We start from the raw sequence: 24,880 nt of genomic DNA, 5'->3' as shown, positions 1-24,880 counted from the left end.
TTCTGTCTTTCGCATCTGCCATAACACTCAATAGATTCAAGGTCAGTCTCACAGTCTCACGGTTTTTATCTTAGAGCTGGAAATTTCCCAGCCCAGATCTTATATGGTTGCCAGTTTCAAGAAGGGAAACAGTTTCTATTTGTATTGATAAATAATATCCTCTTATAAGCACAGTTCAAACGACCCAAAACTATTTTCAATTTTCAGTTACTTTCACTGCTGGAGACAGTAGAAACAATGTATCTTCTCTTATGCTAGCTGTCAATGAACGATCCAAACACTGTCAATAAACGTCCCACCAAACGTCGGACCTACTAGCAGCCCGTTTCCAGGGTCCGAGCGGCGGTATTTTACCTCTCTTGGTCTCTTCTGCAGGCAAACTCAGTCCACAACTCCCCCCCCCTTCTCCTGCCTCCAAGGAGGGGGTTATATTCTTTACGTATGGAAATTTAATCTTTTACAAACGGCTTTCCAAGACTTCAGCTTGCAGCCTCAATTGCTTCAGTCTATTTACAAAAGGGGAAGGCGGACTTCCTGTATTGAACCTTCCCCGTTTCGATGCCAAATTAAACGTTTTAAAAATCCAATTTTCCCGATTAACCTCTACTCACGGGTAGTTACTTTAGAGTCAAATTGTCCACAGGAAAAAGTCAGTGCTCTCCGACAACAGCTATGCGGCTTCGCTCCGTGGAAGAAGCAGATGATTCGAAGCACCGCACCGCTCACCCCACGTCGCTCCGGATCCCCGAAACTGGGTTTCCCCGCGAGTGGGGGAGGCGCAAAAGGTGCCTGCCGAATCCCATGCTCACAGGCTTCTCCTGCCTGTGATTTTTAACGGGTCTCCGCCTTCACCGTGGCGGCCAGACCCAGATTTCCACAGAGCTGATTCCTCCCGATCAGAGGAATCCAGCCATTGCCGGAGGTGCCTCCCCGGAAGTCCTCTTCCTTAATTACTTTTGAAATGATTCAAGTTTCCCCAGAAGAAAGACAGGAAACTATGTCTGGATCCAAAGGTGCTCTCCAGTGATAGAAGGAGTCCACTGACTTCCAACCCTCAGGAAGATTTTTTTTCAGGAATGTAGGGTACTGCAGGAGCCAAAATCCCAGAGCTTTCCATGCAGTGCAATATCTGGATTTTATCTATGCCACAAGTTTATTAAGCAGCAGCTCAACCAAACTCTGAACTTTTCCAAACTAATACATGACCTGAATAATGCTCATGAGAAGAGGCAGAGGTGTACCTAGGATCCCTTGCTCCCTTGGTAAGGAGCTGTATAGGCACCCCTCCTGGGGGGGGGGAGAATCACTTTACCACGATAGCCAGCAGCCCAGTGAGTCCCACACAAGGAGCAAGCAGCTGCTAGGGCCACCACATCTGCCTCCATGGTCCTCTCTCCCCATCCAGCCGGGCACATGGAGAGGAAAAGCCACTCCCTAGACTGTTCTCTCACCCACCAAGGAGGGAGGAAGGCAGGACCTAGTCATGTCCCCCAGGAAGGGGGAATTTTGAGGGCTGTGTGCGCACACAAAAGTTGGGAGAATTAAAAAACTTCCATCAGTAGTGGGTGTGAAGAAGGCAGCAGCGATACCAGCCATCGCGTCACACCACCCACCCCCAATCTCAATTTCTTCTGAGGCGATTCTCATCCAGGCAATCTGCCTCGTGTGCCTCTCACCCCACACAACTAACTCATAGGCGCCGACTCCATGGGGCTTGAGGGGGCCCGAGCCCCCTCAAAAATTCGTTTGGGGGGGCTCAGCCCCCCCAATAATCTCGGGCGGCGGTGGGCGCGTCCGCGGCTTTTATAGGGCGCCCGGCGCGCACCAGCTCGATAACGGGCACCGGCGCGGCGGGGGGCGCCGGGCCGGGGGAGGGGGGCGGCCGGCCTGTCTCCTTGGCAACCCCATTGAGCAGCGCCGGCTCCCCCGGGAGGGCCATCCCCCCGCGCCGCCGATCGCCAACACCGCCGACGCTGTGGCTGCCCGAGCCCGAGCCTGAGCCCGACCCGCAGCCCGAGCCCGAGCCTGAGCCCGAGCCCAACCCGGAGCCCGAGCCCGAGCCCGAGCCCAAGCCCGTCAGTCAGTCAGTCAGTCAGTCAGGAAGGAAGGAGAAATGAGGAGGGAGACGAGGGAGGAAAATTGCGCGCAGGGTGAAGAAAGGAGAAGGGCGAACGAGACGAGCTTCCAACCCAAAAAAGGGCTGGAAGACTGGGAGGGTGCAGGATCGGGAAAGAAAGCGACGCCTTCCCCGCCCGCGACGTCGCCCGCTTGTCATTGGCAGCGCAGCGGGCGCCCAGAGGGGCTGGGCACCGGCGCAGGGCCGTTCCGCAGCCGTGGAGGACAGCTGCGCGGCTAGCAAGGTGTGCCGCGTAGAGCGCGGCCCTTGTGTGGCCCGGTGGCCAGGCAAGCTTGGGCGGGGACCCCCATGCAAATCTAAGACGGGAGAAGAGGGCAGAGCAAAGGGGGTCCCTTCCCCAACCTCCGGCTCTGAGACTTCCCTGAGCCCCAGAAAAGCGAAAGGATTTTCTCTCTCTTTTTTTTTATATATAAATATTTTATTAAGTTTTCAAATACAAAGTTAGAAACATACACTGAAGAAAAAAGTAAAAGAACAAGAAAAAGAAAAAAAGAAAAAGAAGAAAAGAAAACCAACCATTCAACACATTTTTTATATAACTAACTGGACTTCCTCGCATCTCCCTTACCCTGCATTCTTTATAATAAAGATATCAGCAAATTATTACCTTGTTTCGTACCTTATTTTGTACTTTTCAAATACTATACCTCTAAATTTAACATACTTTTCATCAGTTACTTATATCTTAAATTAAACATAGTATTACCTTAGATTTTGACCTTTTCTTACTTAAAATATAATTTCCTGTTTCCCAAATCTAATTGCTGAAGCTATAGTTTCCGAATCGTGTAAATTTTTAACATTCATACAACTTATATTGTTTTTGTAAATAGTCCTTAAATTTTTTCCAGTCCTCTTCCGTTGTTTCTTCTCCCAAGTCTCGGATTCTGCCAGTCATTTCAGCCAGTTCCATGTAGTCCATCAATTGCGTCTGCCACTCTTCCAGTGTGGGCAAATCTTGTGTCTTCCAATATTTTGCGATAAGTATTCTTGCTGCTGTAGTTGCATACATAAAGAAAGTTCTATCCTTCTTTAACACTTTCTGGCCAACAATGCCCAAGAGGAAGGCCTCTGGTTTCTTGGGAAAGGTATACTTAAATACCTTTTTTAACTCATTATAGATCATTTCCCAGAAGGTCTTCACTTTTGGACAAGTCCACCAGAGGTGAAAGAATGTCCCTTCAGCCTCCTTACATTTCCAACATTTATTATCAGACAGGTGATATATTTTTGCAAGCTTGACTGGGGTCATGTACCACCTATAAATCATTTTCATAATATTTTCCTTCAAGGCATTACATGCCGTGAATTTCATTCCGGTGGTCCATAACCTTTCCCAGTCCTCAAACATGATGTTATACCCAATATCCTGAGCCCATTTTATCATGGCTGATTTGACTGTCTCATCCTGAGTGATTTTCTCTTCAACCTGCCCTCCATCCTCTTGCAGAAAACTCTTTGCCTGCCCTGCCCGTATCTCGTTTTTGCTTTTTAATTCCACACACGCACCCTTCGGACTTCGTGGCAATCGGGCGCGCGGGTGCGTTTCCTAAGAGAGTGAGGACCCCCGCCTCCTCCCCACCTGCTCCCTCGCCAGCCAGCCAGCCGCGCGCCCTAGCCGGAGAGCCCCGGCCGTCCCCGTCGCGCAATCGGCTGGATCTCCCTTCAGCAGGCCGTGCTCACAACTCGGCCCAGGGACCCCCAGCAGCGGATCTCCGGCTCAGCTGAAGAATCCGGCAACAAGCCCCCTCCTCCCCAATCGCTCCGCCGAAATACGCTCCAAAACCCCCCAGATAGGCCGCCGGCCGCCAAGTCTAGTGGCGCCCTGAGCGAGGGTCTCTCCCCAACACCGCCACCTCGAACTGCGTTCTCTCGGCTACCCGAGCGAACCAGCGGCAGGACCCCGATATGGGCCCCCCCAATATTTTTTATAAGTCGGCGCCCCTGAACTAACTCTTTCCAAAGTCAGAGCAATTTTTATGCGCCCTGCCCCCCCGTCTGTGCCCTTGGAGAGAACTGGTTTTACCAACCCCTAGGTATGCCCCTGAGAAGAGTTATCAAGCCCTAAACATCTCACCTTTGTATCAGTAATTGCATCCAAGGCAAACCACTTATGATAGCCAGCTAGTTTGCAAAGTTAGGCTGGGGCATTTCTCCCCAGCCCAGTCTCTAGAGAAGCCCCTTACATTTAACTGGGACATGTGCAGTCTCTTTATATCTATAGGGTTACGGTATGATGTACTTGCCAATTCAGTGTGCTGGTTCTTTGTCACAGGTAATGTTTTGGCAAATGCAAAAAATCATCCTCTTGAGCTGGCATTGGGTCTCTTGTGACTGATCTCTTGTACACAAGGGCTGGGTACTAAGTTACAAAATGTCTTCCTTTCCTAACAGAGATAGCAGAAGAGAGCCTGTGGATATTTGATAGCTTGACCCCAAGTCCCTGGAAATCACAACTTCATTTTATGTTTCGCTCAACTTGCAATCTCTCAGCAAGGGACTAGTAATTGCTGGCTTTCACTTACTCCTGTGGGTCACTTTCATTTATTTTGTTTTTCTCTTCTGTCTTTTAAAACAAAATTGTATATAGCAGTTGACGTATGAATAGACCTGAATCTTTTGACTGGGGAACAGATTCTCCAATTTTCTGTGAATGCCTCAACATTTATGCTGGGTCTGCCAGAATGCTCTCTTTTCACTGACATTATCTTTTCAATTAAAGCTATAACAATCTGATCAAGAAATTGCTAACTCTGGTTTTATTCCTCCACTCACAAAGGAGAAAGCAGAATAATATTTGGCAGATGATTTCCACTTCAGTGCCTACTGATACCTCTTGCTCTAAATGCTCCATCTGTAAGTTCCACAGGGACAGAGCTGGACCTATTCATAGAAAATGGATAGCTTCCATCATTTCAGATGGAAAATGCAGTGTTCATTTTAACAGGCCTGTCTTCCTTGGGCATGCTGCTTTATATTTCTGAGTGCTATATGATTGTGAAGGTTGCACAAGGTTAATGCACTCAAATACTAGCCTGCTCCAGTGCCAGGTCAGTCACTGGCTGGCTTCCTTGATCTGAGGTGCACATGTGTATACTGGTGGCTTCATTCTAAGGTTAATAATAGGAGGCCACTGAAGACATTGAAAAATTTGTCAATTTTAGCTGTCCTTACTCAATCAAATTATAATGCTACAATAATAAGGATTCTGAAGTCCTCATTGATACCTTGGCCGCTTAATAGTGTTCTTGAAAGGTTTGCTGCTGCCAAGAATTATTGAAAAGCTTTGGTTAGATAGCATTCTGTGTCTTCTGTGGTAGGTTGACTTTTTTATTTTGGCCAGCCTGTGTGTGGAGACATCTTAGCAAGATTGGCCAGAAGGGGAGAAGGATAGGAATGAGACTACTGAGACTGTAGATGAGGAGGAACCGAGTGGGTCCTGAGATGATATCCCTGCCCTGCCACAGCCTGACGCCCCAGTGGAGGAGGGAGATCCAACAGAGTCATTCCCAGCTCTTTCCCTGAACAAGAGGTTGTTCCGGCAGCTGGGGAAGCACATAAGCTAGAATCTTAACAGTGTGTTGACTTGGCTGACTCAGGTCCCATCTCTATCAGATACATGAACAGACCCAGCCCACTCACAGGAGTGCCCACTTACTTGCCCAGTCATATTGCTTGAGATGAAAACTGTGCAAATGACTGTGCCCGCCCCACTCTTCAAAAAGGAAGCCTGGGGTGTATTCGCTTTAGCCTAGTCATGTGCATTTGAGTCCTATTTCTGAATTGCTGAGGCTTGTAACCTGTGGCCTGGTCTGTGTTTAAACCGTGTAGTGACTTTTGGAATAAAGCCTCCGTGAATAATCAATCTGAGAGTGGGAGCCAGGATGCTGGAGCTATTTCATTTCTGCATAGGACAGAAACATACATTCTAAAATTACACTTTTGGGTTAATTTGCTTATCTCACTCTTTACTCAACATATAGATAAAAGTCACCAATATGTGCTGTGATCCTATTAGTGATCATGTATCTCTGTTATTTCTAAGAAGCTCATGGTTGAAGCTATACGTATCCAATTTTTCACTAGAATGTTAATTCATCCCCTGTGTTTGGGTATATTTTTCTTCCTCTATTTTCTTACAGAAAAAGGAGACCAAAACAAAGCTCCAATGCAACCTATTGCTATCTCTGTTTTATGCATCACCAATTTTAATCCTCCCTATTAACCTGACAATTAAGATATTGATCTTGGTAGGCATAAGATCATGTCATGCTCTTGGCAAAATGTTTTCAGGAAAAGCTCTCTTCTGACTATTATTTGCAACAGTATTTTCTTGAATGGTAAGTTGAGAATAGGAAATGGTCAGAATGTATGTAAGACATACCCTAGTAGTGATATGGATGCCACCTCATATATACACTTATTACCCTATTAAAACATGACAGAATTTGTATCTGTAATATTAGGATATTGCTGTGGTTAAGTTAAGAAGCCTGCTGCTATCAGAGCTTAGACAAGCATAGCATATCACCTGTTCGTATAGCAGTCAGAAGCACATTGATAACCGCAGGGAAAAAAGATTGTGCAACAGTTTCCAATAAAACTGTGGCCAACCAACAATTCAGTGTATTTGCAGTGCCACCTCCATATTAACCATGCATGCAAGGCACCAGTCACCATGATAACATCATGTAACTCATTTGATGCCCCTTTGCATGTACATACTGTACATGCTGCCAGGAAATGTCCACAAAGTATCCATAAGTAGTGCCTGCATGTGTGCCACAGTTCCCACTTCTTTCAATGGTATTATCCACTTACCCGATTGCATCTTACTGCAAATATTTGGAAAACTGGCTTTATCATTTTCCCTTGTGGCTGTAACATCCCATGCCTGCTTTGGTCTGGTTTGGTTTTTATGTGTTTGTCTCATGAATTCCTATTTTGTTATTTCGGTTTTATGGCTAAAATTCAATTAAAATACCTAAAAAAATAGTGCATGCACAGATGCTTTATGTATGCTTCTCTGTATCATATCTGGAATTGTTTAATGCCTGTGTTTTACAACTCAAGTGATACCGGTAACTCTTTTAATTCTGGAGTCTGTGACTTCTGACCAAGGATGGATATATCTGTCAGTTTTAGTTTTTTTCAGTTTCTCACTTTTCCACATTTCTGCAGCAATTTGTGATTATTATTTTTAATCCTCATGAAAATCTGTTAGCATTTTAGTGTGAATTTCTCCTAATAAACACACATTGGATTTGTTTTTTTGCCTAATATACACATTTTTGCAAAACAGTTTCCACCACTGTAATGCATTTTTGTATGTTATATTCACTAATATATGTATTATTATGCACACTTGATACTAATAAAATACACTTTTGTGCACATTACCTGGCTGAAAAAAATGCATTGGAGAATTCAGAGAAGCGCAAATTTCAAAGGATAGCTGTGCTTCGATTCATACCTTGTTTTGGAAAGTACCAATTTGGCAGGTTTTTCTTTAAAAGTATCCTTAATCAAATTTCTCCCCCATCCTGATTTCTGATTGTTGATAATGAAGTACAGAAAATGGAAGGGAGACATTTTAAAACTAAATGTACTTTCTTACTAATTGAAAAGAGAAACTGTCACCTTTGAAAACAATGTATGAGATACTATTCCTTTGTATTTTATGAGCAATTGTAGCTACTTATCTAGAATAGTATATGCCACGAAGATGTTTGTGTTCTCATAGCAGAGGGATATGTTTTGGAGATACACAGAAAGTGTGTCCTATATCCTCACATTGCTGCCACTAATAAGTATACAGTGGTACCTTGGTTCTCAAACATAATTCACTCCAGAAGACTGTTCGAGTTCTGAAACGTCCAAAAATCGAGGCGCAAAGGGCTGTCTGCAAATTCAGTTGAGAAAACTGAAAAATACGCAGCGGAAGCAGTTTGACTTCCGAGGCACGTTCGAAAACGGAAGCATTTACTTCGGGTTTACGCTGGGTTTTCGGGTTACGAAACGTTTATCAACAGTGACATTCAAGAACCGAGATAGCACTGTACTTTGCACTGAGGTTAACACAAAGATAAATGTTTGAGTCCCTTTTTATATGGGTATCAGTTCCTGTGATGCATTAAGTAATACTGTGCATGCTGATAGATATATAGATATAGATATAAATTCAAAAATATATAATGTGTTTGCTTATGCCTAGGAGCTACATGTGCAATCACAAAAATATGCAAATCTTTTTTATTTCCCTCCATTTTTTTATACTGTTACATTTTACTGTTGTGTGTGACAAATTGCTTCGTGCTATAGAGCCTTGCCAGCAATACACTTCAAAATATATTGTATAAAATATTAATGTGGATAATAAGCACCAACAATTTAGGGAAGTATGGATGTCCATGTGGCTAAAAATAATGTCAGTGCTCCAGTTTTGAAGTGATGCAAACATAGATCAAGAGTCTTCCCTTGTAATGTTGCAATATGTACACTTCTGAATTGGAACCTGGGAAGAGAACAAATAAGGGTGTGTTTTTACAAGTGTCAAATGAGTTATAATGAGCTAACAAATGCGTAAGTTAATGCCTGAGCAACACATTACAGTAGGGTGTATCACAATTAAATTGACTGTTCTACAATGAGCCTTAAAACACTGAAATTTGTAATTTAAAAAAGTGGGGGTTCTATGGTTAGCATATAAAGGAACAGATAATTCCGGATTCTGTGTTTCAGAAAGATGGTATTTGCAAGTCGTTTTAACAATGCATCATATAAATATGAAAAGCTAAGCTGTTTTTAGTTTAATTGGCTTGGTGAATGCAGTTCAGGCAAGAAGAACAGTCAATAACTACCTCTCTGGCTTCAAGGACAAGAAAAGATCAAACAACTCATCAGAAAGAAAATGTAAAAATGGACATAATAGTGTAAAACACAACAGGTAATTCTATCACTTAAAGATGATAGGTGAGAGAGAGAGAGAGAAACGACAAATCCTTTCTTTTACTGTATAATCAGATCAGATGAAGAAGCAGGCTTTCTGCAGCAGAGGGGGGCATAACAGCTCATATTCTATTGTCTTTGAGTTTTTGTTTCTGTCTTGTTACTTTCAAAGGTTGTTTTTATTTCTTCATAGACTCTATCTGCATGTGGAGATAGTTTTCATTTAGAGTAGAATTAGTATGAGATCATTTTTAGTTATTGGATTTGATGTGGGAAGAGACACATACTTAATGAAGCAGAGTAAGACAAAAAGGGTTTGTACCAAACTGTGCATTAATCAGAATTTTATATTCCAATACCTTTATAATACAGATGAATTTGCTTCTATATTTCAAAAATTCTGATTCATTCAATTCGTTTTTGTGTGTGCGAGAAAAATGGCATGGTTTCCTCCACGGTTATAATAGCTGTGTAAGGTATTTAAGGCTCAAGGTCGATGTATACCCACCGAGTAACCTTTTTTTTTTTTTGGCCAGTGTTGGGGTTTGAACCTGACTTTTCTTGATCAAAGCCCAATGAGGAGTTTCTCAAATCCTGCTTTGTCTGCTTTTGGGATTGGAAGGAGTTTGATAACTGGTTTCCAGAAATAATATTGTAGAGAAAAAGTAAGCACATATTATTCTGAAGATAACTAATATAGGTTACTTTTAGATTCTAAAAGTACAGTCTCAATATTTAATAAACAACAGATTACTGTACTTTTCTTTTACCCTTTGATTACACTGCCCTCCTTGCAGCTATGATGACTGTAATCCCTGGGAACACACATTCTACAGTAGCAGTTTGTATGGTGCAGCAGAGTTGCATTTACCTCCTGACAGCAACATCACTGCAGCTTACCTGGATGGAGCTAAGATAGGGAGTTGGTGAAGTTGGGGCTGTTCTGAAGCACGTGTGGGACCTTTAAATTGGCTCCATCAGTGCATCTGCACAGCCAGTGTTGTTATTCTAGCATGTTGGTTTTTTATAAGAAAATGCCATGGAGCGGTTCATGTACTATGAAGTTGAGTGAGGCAGCGATGGAATTAAAGGCTGTTGGAATTGAAGAGTGAGGGGAAAATGAGCATTTCAGAGATGATTGGAAAGATGCCAAGATGGCAGAGACTACCCATTGGAAAAAAAAAAGACCTGCAATGTGTTGATGAGCAGGAATATAACATAAGGCTTTGCTTACAAAATACCCTCCTCATAAAGAATAGTTTAGAGATTGCAGGTCATAGTGTACCCTATCCTTCCTGAAAACTGCAAAATCCATCAATGTCCCATTGAGATTAGTATTATTATTTTTAAAAAAGATGGTGTAGAATCTGAATAAAAGCTTAATAACTAGATTATTTAGAACAATAGTCCTCATGAGAATGTTTGATTCTGAGTGTAGCTGCTAGTGAGAACCCTAAATGCAATTAGGTCTCACTCCCTGTGTGTGTCAAAGGCAGTAGTCACATAGAGGTATCCCAAAAGATGACATTAAAAAAAAGTGTTCCAACATTTACATTTTTCATTCCTTTGAGTATCAGCAACAAAACCTTTGTTAAGAATTACTGGAGCCTTGGAAAACACACAGTAGAAAATTAGTTTTGAGAAACTTGTTTTAGATGTTTCACATCAAAAAGATGGATGCTTCTGCCACCATGGGGAAGCAGTTTGTTGTCCTCATCTGTAAGCTTTGTAATTGTTAGAAACTATTCTCCCAAGGTAGTCGGTGATAAGGACAAAAGGAAACTACTGTTTTCACTAAACACATACAAGTTATAAAGGGCAAACTGAACCAAGGTCAATTAAATCTCTCTCCCTTGTGTTGTAAATGCAGCTGCTGAACAAATATACAAAATAATTACAACACAAAACTGTATACTGTTACAGTGGTACCTCGGGTTACATACGCTTCAGGTTATAGACTCCACTAACCCAGAAATAGTACCTCGGGTTAAGAACTTTGCTTCAGGATAAGAACATAAATTGTGCAGCGGTGGCAGCGGGAGACCCCATTAGCTAATGTGGTACCTCAGGTTAAGAACAGTTTCAGGTTAAGAATGGACCTCCAGAACGAATTAAGTTCTTAACCCGAGGTACCACTGTATATAGATTGCAGGAGTATAGTTTGCGTATTAAGAAAATATGCAAGGTTTTACTGGGCATCATTATTATTAAAACTATTCAGAAAGGAGGGCAGAAAATATAAGGTCCATTGGTAAAGGTAAAGGGACCCTGACCGTTAGGTCCAGTCGCTGATGACTCTGGGGTTGCGGCGCTCATCTTGCTTATCTGGCCGAGGGAGCCAGCATACAGCTTCCGGGTCATGTGGCCAGCATGACTAAGCTGCTTCTGGCGAACCAGAGCAGCGCACAGAAATGCCGTTTACCTTCCCGCCGGAGCAGTACCTATTTATCTACTTGCACATTGTGCTTTCGAACTGCTAGGTTGGCAGGAGCAGGGATGGAGCAATGGGAGCTCAACCCGTCGCGGGGATTCGAACCGCCAGCCCTCTTATCGGCAAGCCCTAGTCTTTGAGGTTTAACCCACAGCGCCACCCACGTCCCATTGGTAGTGGCCTACAAAGACTTTTCTTTCTCCTGCGTACTGGACATTGCTACTATTTGACAATTTGCCCACAAAACAGGAAGAAAAATGTACTGTCCAGATGCTCAGGAACAAACTACAGCTTAACCTTTCCTCCCATTTCACTTCCCTGATGAAAACTGCACATGTGAAGGCACAGAGAGAAGAAATGTGTTTCCCTCTCTGGGGATAATAAGATTGGGCTGCTTTGAGAGATTGGCATGAAAGAACAGGTTCACCCACACACACAAAGCACAGTGCCAATCCATAGCAGTTTGTGTTAGTCATTGTGGCCGCTCTGATAAAAGTTTCCAAAATGTAACCCTGAGGAATCCAATTGCACAAATGTCCTGGTGTAGAATAGTGGTCTTCTGGTACTATTTTCTGGAACCGCAGGAGGCAGTGTAGAAGGAAACCATGGTATTGTGACTTTGAGGGGCGGGCAGGCTGTATGCCTGTAAAGGTAAAGGTAAAGGTACCCCTGCCCGAACGGGCCAGTCTTGACAGACTCTGGGGTTTGTGCGCCCATCTCACATCTATAGGCCGGGGGCCAGCGCTGTCCGGAGACACTTCCGGGTCACGTGGCCAGCGTGACAAAGCTGCATCTGGCGAGCCAGCGCAGCACACGGAACGCCGTTTACCTTCCCGCTGGTAAGCGGTACCTATTTATCTACTTGCACCCAGGGGTGCTTTCGAACTGCTAGGTTGGCAGGCGCTGGGACCGAGCAGCGGGAGCGCACCCCGCCGCGGGGATTCGAACCGCCGACCTTTCGATCGGCAAGCCCTAGGCGCTGAGGCTTTTACCCACAGCGCCACCCGCGTCCCAGTAGAATAGTGGTCTTCTGGTACTATTTTCTGGAACCGCAGGAGGCAGTGTAGAAGGAAACCATGGTATTGTGACTTTGAGGGGCGGGCAGGCTGTATGCCTGAGCTACCTCTAATTCCTGGATGTAGCACAGATTCAATTTCTGGAATAGCCAGGCTCGCTTCCTGGTGAGGTAGTTGCCGTCTAAGTGTGGGTCGTTAAAGTAACAAAGAAAGTGGCTCAGTGCCAGAGGACAAGTGAGTGGGCTTTTCCTCCCTCAACTGCCTGTTAGTTAGAGAGACAAAGAGTTGAGTTACGGGTATGTGAGCTAGAGCTGCAGGCTGCAGGCTGGGCAGATGGGAGAGGCAGAGCCATGCCTGATCCCTGTTTGAATCAAAGGCTGTGACTATGGGAGATGCAAGACCCTCTTGAGGTGTTAGTGCTGTGAGACCCTCCATTGTAGGATCAGATTGTATATACATGTAAATAAGTCATATATCCTAAAGACAGCACAATCTCTGCTGGCCCTCATTCTGAGGAAATTGAACTCTGTGTAAGTGCCTGGAACCCTTGGAATCTCATAACGCTTGGCGATTGGGGTGGTGCACAACACTATTAAAAGTTACTGAGAGGTGTTGGAGAAACAACAGGTCACTGTTTCTCTCACCTTGCACAAGGCTATTTCAGTCCCCAAACCAGTAAGGAATCTGTTTTGAAATTAAGTAAGTTGGTTAGTGTGTTGTGCTGATAACGCCAAGGTTGCAGGTTCATTCTCTGTATGGAACAACTACGTATTTATTCCTACATTGCAGGGGGTTGGACTAGATGATTCTCAGGGTCCCTTCTAACTCTATGATTCTAAGCTCCTACAGGCATTGTATGCCACCAAAGAAGTGCATAACTAAGAGCATTGCTCTTGGGCAGCCTTTTCTTCAGGAGAATCCAGGCAAGTTTGGGCAGGATACGGTCCAAATAGATGAGCAGACTGTTTCGCTTCCAGGCTGCTTAAGCCTTCAGTTGCACTTGTGCCATTCTTGGTGGAACTGGTGGAATGAGCCCTGAGGCTCTGTGGTTCTCCAGGTCAACTTGAAATCTAGTGTTTCTTATCCTGGATTCTGTATTTAGCCTTGTGACTCAGTCACAAATTGTGTTCCAGACACTACTAATTTGTTCTGGTACTACCATTTTACGTGCTAAGAGCAGCTTAGCACCTTGTCAACTCTGTGGGGGGAGGGTGCAGGGTCTTAAGTATGGAGGGCATTGCATTTTGTGTTAAGGCCCAAAGACCTTTTGAGGAGATACAAAGCATCGTGGAACATTTGACAAATGTCTTGTTCTGCTATGAACTTTCTGATACCAAGAGCCATTCACAGTGGAACAGACTACCTCAGAAGGTGGTGGACTCTCCTTCGCTGGAGATGGCCATCTGACTGAGATTATTTAGCTGTGATTCCTGCATTGCAGGACTAGATGACCCTTTGGGTACCTTATAATTCTACAGTTCTTTGGTTCTATACACAGCATGTTGCACCAACCATATAACATTTCCTGTCACTAGAATGCAAGGGTTCAGGTTTTGCAGAATGCACACACTAATGTTCAAGAATCAAATCTGGATCCAGTGATTTGTGTTTAAAAGAGGAAATACTTTGCCATTCACTACATAGTTAAGAAATTCAAGAATTATAGGCATGCATTACATTTTCATTCTAATGATTCATGTACAGTATATTGTGTAATCCTTAATTTTATGGTACCAAAAGGAGTGCTGCTAGGATCAGGAGTAAAGTTTTATGTAAACCGTAAATCTGGCATATTGCAGCTATAAAAATATTTATTTTACACTTTTAAATTCAGTGCCCTAAATATTTAGATCCTTACATGTATGAGTGTTCAGAGAAATTAACTCTCCAATTTTTGAAATTGTTTTATATATATATTCCAAATACTGAACACAGAGTCCTTGGAAATTAACCAGCAATACTGTTTTTGTTTGTTTGTGGCAGACCTTTCAGGATTTTATTTCAAAACCCATTAGTGATTGAAATAAGTGTACTGGGGAAAGAGATAAATAATTCTGCTTCCTAAATGCTGTTGGTTCCAAAGAGCAGTAATTTAAAATTAGGTCATTTAGTGGATTGTGGGAGGACGGAAGATTAAAGGTGATAGCTTGTTATGATTAGACTATGGTTCTGCTTCTGTGTCTGACTCATTGCAAAGCATATTGTGTGGATGAGCTGCTTGTGGGAGGACATCTAATGTGAAATTAAGGTAGGCTTATCTAAATTGGACCAAAAGGAATTCTGTGAAGGCACCTGCCTGATATCAGTAGGCAGGGAGTTCCAAAGTGTTGATGCTGCCGCACTAAACAATTCAGTTCTTGCAGATGGGGTGCAGGTATGGGGATGTATGGTGTGTTGAGGAGGGGTAGTATCTATGTCATGATCCTTCTGCAGTAGTTTGTCTACCTTTAGTCCCTACCTTGCACTCAACTATTACCTGTGACTCCTTGAAGCTGCCAGCATGTGATAGCGGCCACACCCTGGGAATGGCTTTAACTGGCTGACGAAACAAAGTGAGGGTAGCCAGTGGGTACCTTGGTGAGTTAGGGAATTTCTGTGCATGCAAATACAGGCTCTGGCAGATTGAGCAGACAAGACCAATAATAAGTCTAACGGTCAAGAAGGCAGTTTCTGCACGTGCTGTAGAGGGAAGTGAGGGGCAACCTAGGAAGGTAGAGAGCCCATCTAGGAGAAGGCAAATTGATGCTAAACTTCTGCTGCCTTAGGGGGAAACACTAAGGAGTAAACCCTACATAAATCTGGAGTGGAGTCCCTAAGACAATTGGATAGTGCCTTGTACACCTCCTTCCAGCAACTCCTGCAGCCTAGCTGGCCAAACGTATTGCTCTGTCTTTTGTGGACCACATCAGCAAAACCAATGGGGCGGGTCTTGTCATCTGGGCATTCCAGAAACTTCATATACACTGCTCAGATCTGCAACCCAGGGCGGTCACTTTGGTGCTGCTAATGCAGCGCTTTGACTTCAGCCTCAGAGGCACACTCCATTGTCTCTTTACTGAAGCAGCAATAAGACAGTTCAGCATGTTTGGATAGAAATGGCTACAACTTTATTCATTACGGATGTCAGTTGGTTTGCCTCAGGCATTGGGTATGCATCCTGAATCAACCAGCCCAACTGTTGGTTGATCATTCTACCAGGGTTGATCCTGGGTTAATGGATCCCCCCATGATGAAAATCAAATAGGACAAACCCACCAGGGTGCCATTTGGGGAGTTCTATGGCCTGTTAGCCCCTGTCTGGGCCCTTGGACAGAACCTTTCCCCTTGGACCTCTTTACCGAGGTAACCTGAAAATGTGTTCCAGTTTCGACTAAGGATACAATCCAGTGTGTTTTTCAGCCATAAAATTGTGACAGTTGCTATGAGGCAGGCAAAGCCCCCAGACGGGTCCAATTTGTTTGCGAGCAAATTTATTGCTGGCCTCAAATACAGTGACAAATAATTCCATAGCAGGGTCATGCATGTGCTCTACCATCTTACCTTTGGGCAGGGCCAAGACATACAGGGTGGGACATCTGTTGCCGACTGCAGTGCCCACACTCAGTGCAGCTGTGAAGGCAGACATGAGTGGATACAGGCTTCCCCAAAGCCTTTCTCTCAGATCAGCCATAATTGGTTGAACTGAATTCAAATTATTGACAGGAAGACCAGCATCCCTCATGAATGGCTACAGCCAATGAAAAAGGATCCTCACTCTCCTTTCCAGCTTTTTATTTATTTTTTCAAAAATCATGAACTCATATGCAATTCACACAAGTGACACATTGTTAATATCACATTTTTAATAGCAGTTCTTGATTGGACACTACAAACATAAATGGGGCTCAGCCCCTGCAATAGCAGCCCAAACCATGTCATAATAGTCACAAATACGTGTGTGTGTGTGTGTGTGTGTGTGTGTGTGTGTGTGAACGCTACTACAAGTAGCTTCACACCAGTTTTGGACACTTACAGCAGTCTGAAATGTTAAGAGAAGTGCTATAAATAAAAGCACTTTCTACTTTCATGAGCATGCACTTTTGGCATGCTAATTACATTTGTACAATCGCCCAAAAGGCTTTAGCTCTGTTCCTGACAGAACAGAAAACACCTACCTCAAAATTGGTAATATGATGGAAAATGAGTCTCCCTTCCCTGTGAGCTACTTTTTTATTTATTGCATAACAATTTGAACTTTATGCATATGCATGTTTATACATGGACCCACTATTTCAGTTTTTCAAAAACAAATCTGTATCACTGATATTTCTAAGATCTATAGGGGTTCTGCTGCATTCCTTAATGTAGCAACAATATGCTTTCTGCGTAGGTCCACCTACATCAATAGGAAAATATTCTTAGCACCAGGGCAAAGGGAAGGGGGGGGGGTATCTATTCATCTAACTAAATCAGTAACAGTGAGCAGCCCCCGAAATGAGCGAGCTTCCCTGCACACATCCTGAGATGGCCCACAAATCATGGCTGGGGTGGCAACACACACCAGAGAGAGCCAGGAACACAAACACAAGAGAAAGAGACAGAGAATAGTTGTGTGTGTTGGAGTGTGTTGGATTGGGCTGAAGTCACAAGAAAATGACTATCTGGTAGAGAAACACACATGAGCGGTGCAGCCCCAGCCCAACCCAGAAGCAGCCCATTTTGCATGCCTCTCCTTCATACAACAGTGTGTGAGAGAGAAAAACCAAACAAATATATGAGGCACTTTTCCCTCTCTGCTACCTGGGGAACACTTGCCTTTGGTGGGCTCACCTTTCCTCCCCTGTCCCTCTGTTCTCTCCACATAGTATTCAAATGAATCAGGAAATTGCTGTTTACTTTTCTAGTCCCGCACCTTTGGCGCCATTCCAATGACTCACTGTACAAGGTGGGCTGAGCTCAGGGCTGGAGAGAAAGGGAGGGAAGGAGGGAGGGAGAACAAGAGGAGAAGGCAAGGTGACAGCAGGAGCACTTCTGCTGCCTTGTGATATGAGAGGGTCGTGTGGTTGGGTGGAGTCATGGGATTCCCTGGAGGACAATAACGCTAATGCAGGAGCTGCTGAAGCAGAATGAGAGGACCGGGGTGAGGGGACATCTCTTTGAAGTCCCATCAGGAAAGTGAGATCATTTCGATAAGGCTTCCTAAACCCTGTATCTTCCTCAGCCTTCACTCTCCTCAGCTGAGCAGCACAAGGAAGTGGGCTGAGCCCTGGAGACAGAGGGACTCCCTCCACCCCCAGTGCCCAGTGCTGAGAACCAACCACATCGTCTCCGGTCCCATGAGGTGCTGGGGTGAACCTCTTCAGCTCCTTCGGTGAGAACGGTGGCAGTTTCACCTCACGGGGCTGGAGCCAATGCAGTTTGTTGTTTCAACCTCAAGGTGTATCGCCAGATCATGATGTTTAGCTGGTGAGACATCACAATGTTGAAAACCTGACATCATCCAGCCTAATGTCCAGTTTGACAAAGCAACATCCTTGGAAGCTGCTGGAATATCAGGAGTGTCCAACACTGAGCTTGACCTCATTAGCTAGTATTATATATATTTGGAGTTAATTTCCTTTCTATGATGCCAGCTATAACAAGATATATTCCTCTTCATTTAATGTTGGGTGATCACTGGCAACCTTAAAATGAGAAAATGCTCTCTGAATTATTACATGGTTAGTTATGATGAAATCAACTATTTTTAGTAGATAACATTCAGTAGAAATCCTGAGTTCTGCATTTCTAAGTAGTTTTGACTTGACTACATATTTCTTAGTATTATTCATAGCTTTTTGCTTGCAATGAAGGGCCCTTGAAAATCTGCAATATTTTCTGGTGCTTTAAAATCAAGAGTTACTCATCAGACATAAAGCTCAGCTGATTAGACCTGGACAAGAGTACCTGAAAATGACATGGTTTGAAACACTCATACCTTTGATATCAGTTTTTACAGACGGCAAACTTCTCTTTGTGTACAGTAGAATAAGAGCTCTTAGCAGCCTGCTTTTGAAATCACACATGGGTCTAGCTTTTAGACACCTATTGAATGGCATAACATTTTAATGTCAAATCGGCTTAAGAAATCCAACTGATTGTAATGTGGTTAATTTGATAACAAATCATCACTGATTTATGAAAAGTCCCAGGTCCATCACATTGGACAAGTGGGACTTGCAGTGTATCCTAAGCTTCTAAAAGGCATGATCTTGCTCAGATTCCAGGCTGCCATAAACAGAAGCTATGCTGTGCTGTTCAGGCTTTTTGGAGCATTCTCCCTCAACCCTAATCCTGCTCTCCAGAATAAAGCTTTTAGGGCTTTCAGCAGGCCAACTTCTTCACTCTGCCTTATCCCAGCTCCCCTGTCCTCTCCTCCTCCCCACAACTCCTACAACAACATTCATAATGTCCTTATTGGGGGGGGGACTTTTTTGTTACTTTTAATTTACAAACGTATATTTTATTTATGATTTATTTGTTAAAATATTTATATTTCATCTTTTAGACAAATGTCCTCCATCTGCCGGGGTATCCCTGAATATATAGAAACCACAACCTTTGGGCTGAACTCATTTCACTTTGAAACCAATGGACATTCAGCCACCCAAGTTCATTATTAGAGGAAACTATTGAAATGCCAGAGATCTTTTAAATGGCAGGTCATGCGTTTAGTATATGGTGTATCATGGGTATGTCATTTTTGTAAAATATAATTTCTTCAACTGTAACATGGGAATACAAATGTGGGTCAGGACAGCCAACATGTTGTCTTCCAGATGTTGTGGACTACAACCCCTATCATTCTTGGCCATTGGGCATGCTGCCTGGATCTACAGGGAGCCATAGCCTGAAACAGCTGATGGGTATCCCATTGGCTACCCTGGTGTCAGGGAAGAGTTAGAAGTTTCCAGTTTCCCAGAGGGAGAAAGCTTTCCCCAAGGGGGGGGGGGAGAGCAGTGAATCTAATAGAAGAGAGCAACAGGAACAACAGGGAGGGACTGGCTGTTCCCAGGAAAGGCAAGGGTTAAGTTCTAGCTCAGATTCGGAGGAGGGGAGATACAAGCCAGCTCTAGTGAGGAGGTTAGAAAAAAGAGCGGGAAAGCGAAAGGAACGGCGCATTCGCCATTTTGAGAGTGGGCGGTCACGGAGAAGCAGAGCTCAGAAGGTATCTGAAATAAGTGACTCTGAGGAATAATAGTTAAAGATAAAAACCGTTTATAAGATGGTTTGTTAATACGCAATAAAAAGTTATAAAAGAACAAGAAGCGTTTGTGTGGTGATCGGAAGAGGACAACGACCAGTCCTGACACCTGGTCTATTTTTTAAATAATAATAACTGGCTGTGTTTTGATATTAGTGAATTTCCACCTCATCCTATCATTTTTCCATGGAAATGCTCTGCATTGTGCACAGCTTATCATCAAATGTATCACAGATAATTTTTAAAATTGATTCCAGAGGTGCTGCAACTTTCATTTCCTCTACTGATTCACAATAGTGGATATGTGCACAGGGGGTGATTGACCCCTGGTTTGGAACCATAGCCCCACCTCCACCCCTGCAAAATTGTTCGGCTTGAGTTTACCTGCCTTTCTCTTCACTCCTTATTCTTTCCCTTTTGTGTCTATTAAATGGTAAGCCATCAGCTAGGGGTCTTCTTGTTTTTAACCATCTTTGTACCATACCCAGAACATCTTAGGCGCCTTATAAATGCCAAATAATAGTGGGTTTTTTATTAAGAAAAAAGAGAAGTACTCCATACCAGTGAGTAGTGGCACAAAAAAGGCTTGGTTATACAAATTTTTAAAAATGAGTTTAGTGTTGATATTCATAGATGCATTGAAAAATGTTTTGGTTAATCTGAAAAGGACCTGTTTGATTATTATTATTTTTTTGAATATGTCTTCCATTGCAAAATGCTTCTTAATATGCTTTCATAATGATTCCTAAAAAGTCAGATAAATTACTTTTGTAACTAATATAGAGTGATATAAATTGGAAACATGTTATTAGGCTTATTCTGTTTATTCTCAGTTACTTGGTTTCCTGTCTAATTTGCATTCTACAAAAATAATCCAGATGATGTTGATTCTTTATTAATATTTGTAAGTAAAGTAACTCAAGGCAAAATCTATTACTTAATATAAACAGACAATATTCACACTGAAAATTTGTTCATGAATGGTATAGTCCATGGGGACCAATATACATTACACCTAGTAATTCTATCAGCATGTTTTTGGGATATTAGATGTAGTTGCACAAAATGTTTTGCTGATGTGTGGTGGGTGGCGAAGGTGAACAATTCTCAAAATCCTGACTGCTGAACATGCCATCTAAAAATGCTTGTGTGACAATGAAGGTTGATGAAGAGCTGGTTCTAAAACTTATGTATTTTATTTTATTTAGATTTTCATACACAACTTTCTGAGACTTTGAAAGACAGACAGACAGGCTGGCAGCAGCTGGCTGAAACAAAGAACTCTCTAATACGTAAGGTTTTCATCTTCCTTCACCCTGTATTTCCTATAACTCAATTCGCAGCCTTGCTAGCTGTGTGTTTCCAGCTTTGATTAGTCTAGCCAAATTTATATGATGTTTTTACTTTTATTTGTCTGTGTGTTTCTTGTTTGCTGGTCAGTGTTACTGCTCAGAATTAGTTTCTTCTTTTTAAAATATTGGTTTATGTATTGGATGGAGAGCTCATTGTCAAGATGCAGTACTGAAAGTGTGAGAGGTACAGGACCTAGTGTTGAAAATATGGAAGGTTAGATGCATTTTATCTTCTTAGAAAATGTGGTTACAGAATCCGATACTTGCCCTTTGACCGTTAAAATGCAAAGTTTGTTTACTGCAAATGCTCCACTACTTCCACTAGGACCTCTTCCACATAATATCCCCCCCCCCCGGGGGGTGTTCTAAAAGGATGCACATGAGAAATTTGATTATACATCCATGATGGATTCTTAGGTAAGCTACCAGGAGGATCTGGTCAGCATCTTGTCCTATGCAATAATCTTTTCTGAAAATTCTACACAAAAATATTTAGTTCAAATATATCAAAATCTGTGACAAATATTCCAAAAGCATATTGAAAGTAGTTCTTAAAATAAATAATATTTTAAATTAATTACCTCAGTAACAAAAATGGTAGCGTATAGGCTTTTAACTGACTAAATCGTTATATGGAACAACTTCTGTGAATGCAGTGGAACTTTCCCTCCCTATTCTCCTTGGTGCCTCTCATACAATCCACAAATCTGCTCCAGTGGGTTAAGGGAATCTCCAGAGCAGATTTGGGGTGCATGCAAGGGAAGGAGAGGAAGGTGAAGTTCTGTTGCACTCATCTAAGTTGTTCTGTGTGTGCAGCAATGTTGTTTATACTGTCTTTGGTTTTTACTAACTTAGGCTGCTTCCTGTGCTATATTTTGGAAAACAATTCCTCAGTGCAGAATGAACTCATATGTATAAAAACATGGCTTTTACTTACAGCATACGTTTGTGTGGAGGAGACCTTTCATTTTATAGTTGCTGCTTGTGTGTTGCTGCTGACATAGAAGAGCCAAGTTTTATACATGTGAACACTGTTTATTAATTACTGTGACTTGGACCCTGGAAGGGCTCCTTCCATTTACAGAGAGCTGTTTCTATCTCAGGCCTCTGCCTGTCTGCTGACTTTAGCCCAGTTCAAACACCCCTAAACTCTCGATTTTCTCCTAACTCCCAGTGTGTTGAGGGAGGGGCACCCATTTATCCTCTGGTGTAGAGCCACTTCCTTTGTTACCCTAATGACCAAGGCCATCTTAACCATAGGCACCAGGGGTGCGGGGCGTCGGGCTCTCAGGGGTGCCAGGCCGAGAGTCCGGGGCCAAAGAGTTGGAGTCCAGGGAAGAGCCCACCCGTCAGAGCGCCATGGCAGGCTCTTCTGCTGCGGGCTCTTCTGTGCCACGAGTTCAGGGGTGGGTGAGCCAGCGAAACACTGAGGCGGCCAGCCGGCTCCACCCTTCTGCACGCCTGGGACTGGCATAGGGCCATGGAGAGGCCCGCCCAGCGCACGCTGCTTACACCACGAGGCACTTGGTTTCGCTCAGTCGTTGACGCAGACACCTCAGGCTGATCTGTTGCGCTGGGCTCCTTATGTTTCCTGTTTTCTTTTCCTGAGCAGAGATAAGCGTGGTGCCAGCTCCCTAAAAAAGGTCAACATCTGTGCCCCCCCCTAAAAAAAGGTCGACAACTCTGGGCAACCTGGGCGGATGACGCTGGGTGGATCCTTTCACCCTGACGCTCCATATGCCCTGCTAATGACCCATACTTAGGTCCATTACTAAGAAGCTGGTCTGGCTATTCCAACAATCAAATCCTTGCTGGATCTGGGAATTAGAAGGGACTCAGGTATATAGCCTACCCCCAAAAAACCACCCTCACAACAATATATTATCCTGCCAGTGGGCTCTCATGTCCAGTCAATATACATTTGATATAATTTGTATAAATGAACTTCTCTGAATGGGAATGATGCACACTGCTGTATATTCAGTTGTGCTGACTTGTAAAGGTGCTGCCTAAACTTCAAGACCCATATGCAGCTGCAACATGATTCTTCCAAAGGAAATTATTCGTGAGTGTGTCCCGCACATACAGCACATCCACACATTCCCCAGCTGGTCATCTAAGGACTGTCAGCTAACCCTTTGTTGCTAGCCAAGTCTGTTTTTATGCCAGTTTCCTTTATTTACTAATATTTGAAAAAGATGGAGGGGTGCTCATAACAACGAAGGATGCTTGAGAATTATGCTTCCAGTTGAAGACTCTAGCTCTAGATATTATCCAGATTAAGATTCAGTGACATTCTATATATGCCACACATATGTAGCCATATTTTTTGTAAGCTAACAAGGAAAACTAGATATATGGTAAACATGTGATTGCTTATTTTCCTTTGTGTGTCTTTTGGGGAAGCTACTCTTCCTAGGGCTACTAACCAAAGTGCTAATATCTCATTATATGATCTTGTTATTTCTTCCACACAAGTGACCAGAACTGGTCTCAAATTATTCTTAGCTAACTTTCCTAACATGTCAAACATGAAACTTGAAACCTTGTGCATGCAAAGCATATTGTAGCCATGAGTGACAGGCTCTCATAACAACAAAAAACGTAGCCCTGCTGGATGAGATTAAAAAACTATCTTCTCCCGCATCCAGTTTCACACAGTGGCCAGCCAGATGCTCAGAAAAAGGACATGAGGCAGTAGTCCTTTTCTGCTATCGTTTCCCAGCAATGGTTAATTTGAGCACATCTAAAAGTCAATTAAAATGCTAAGAAAAAGTGCTTTGTCAGTCACCCACCCCACCTCATTCAGCTACCAAGTTTTATTGACAAGGGAACAGTAGTGTACTATGGCATTTCCAAATTCAGGAAGAAAATCATTTGTTTGGAAAGGTAGCATACGAGGAATACAAATTATAAACTACCCTTCACCCTAACATGCAGGGAGTTAATGGCACAAATGAATGTTCAAACATACATTCTCACTACAGTCTGAAACTACTTTTTCTCAACATTTGCACAGTCTGCAAGTGGTCAGTTCCTTATCACTTCAGGTAAATTTGTAATAATAACACCATGGTGTCTTAATATTCCCTGAAGGCTAGTTTCCTTTGCCTTTCTTACAGGCTGTTAGACATGAATACTATGATAACTCATGATCAGCCATTGTATCGCAACATTCATAATGTGACTCAGTATCTGCACCCAATAACCACAGTTGCTTAATTCATGCTAGGAATAATTTCCTCATGAAACCTTTGCTTTCAATTTGAAACACTGTGTTTGCTTTGGTCCATTTTATTACTTGCCAGGAACTTGTTCTTGTAGAAAGGACAAATGCTGTTACTGGTATAGTTTGCACATGGTTACATCTAAAAAGAACCACATCATTCGCTGTAGAAAATTGAGTAATCCTATTGCTCTGACAACAATAATAATGATAAGCAAACTGAATATTTTGTTACAGATTTTATTTGTGTGTGTGATTATTTACCTCAGTTAAAGCACATGCTTATAAAATGCATTTTAACACATTAAGATATAACCCTTTTATTTATTATACTTTAATATGGGATGAGAATCATGTCTACATATATAATCTTAATGTAGTAATTCAGAAGTTGGGCATTGTATACTGAAATAACAGGATACTACATAAAATGACACAGATGTGAAAGAAATTATGAAAGAATTATGACCAAATCATGCATTTTGGTTCTGTGAATAGACAGATGGCACAGACTTTGCCATCTATCTGAGGACACATCCCTACAATGA

General features: G+C 42.9%; 1 protein-coding gene across 19 annotated transcripts in view; it reads left to right on the top strand.

Annotated features, from left to right (window-relative positions):
• Positions 1-24,880, top strand: part of TENM2 (teneurin transmembrane protein 2) — a 745,234-nt gene that overhangs the window by 321,755 nt on the left and 398,599 nt on the right. For 17 of the 19 annotated variants that reach the window (XM_081184705.1, XM_081184722.1, XM_081184721.1 and 14 more), the window contains one exon: positions 20,963-21,046. In XM_081184705.1, coding sequence (XP_081040831.1) covers positions 20,963-21,046 — 84 coding nt within the window. Of the gene's footprint in view, positions 1-18,159; positions 18,232-20,962; positions 21,047-24,880 lie in introns of those variants that run through there. The other 2 variants (XM_081184709.1, XM_081184714.1) reach the window with 2 other exon arrangements.

This window comes from Podarcis bocagei, assembly GCF_964188305.1.
Source record: "Podarcis bocagei genome assembly, chromosome: 2".
NCBI classification, from domain to species: Eukaryota; Metazoa; Chordata; class Lepidosauria; order Squamata; family Lacertidae; genus Podarcis; species Podarcis bocagei.
Note: the sequence above shows the minus strand (reverse complement) of the source record. Positions and strands in the feature narration are given on the sequence as shown.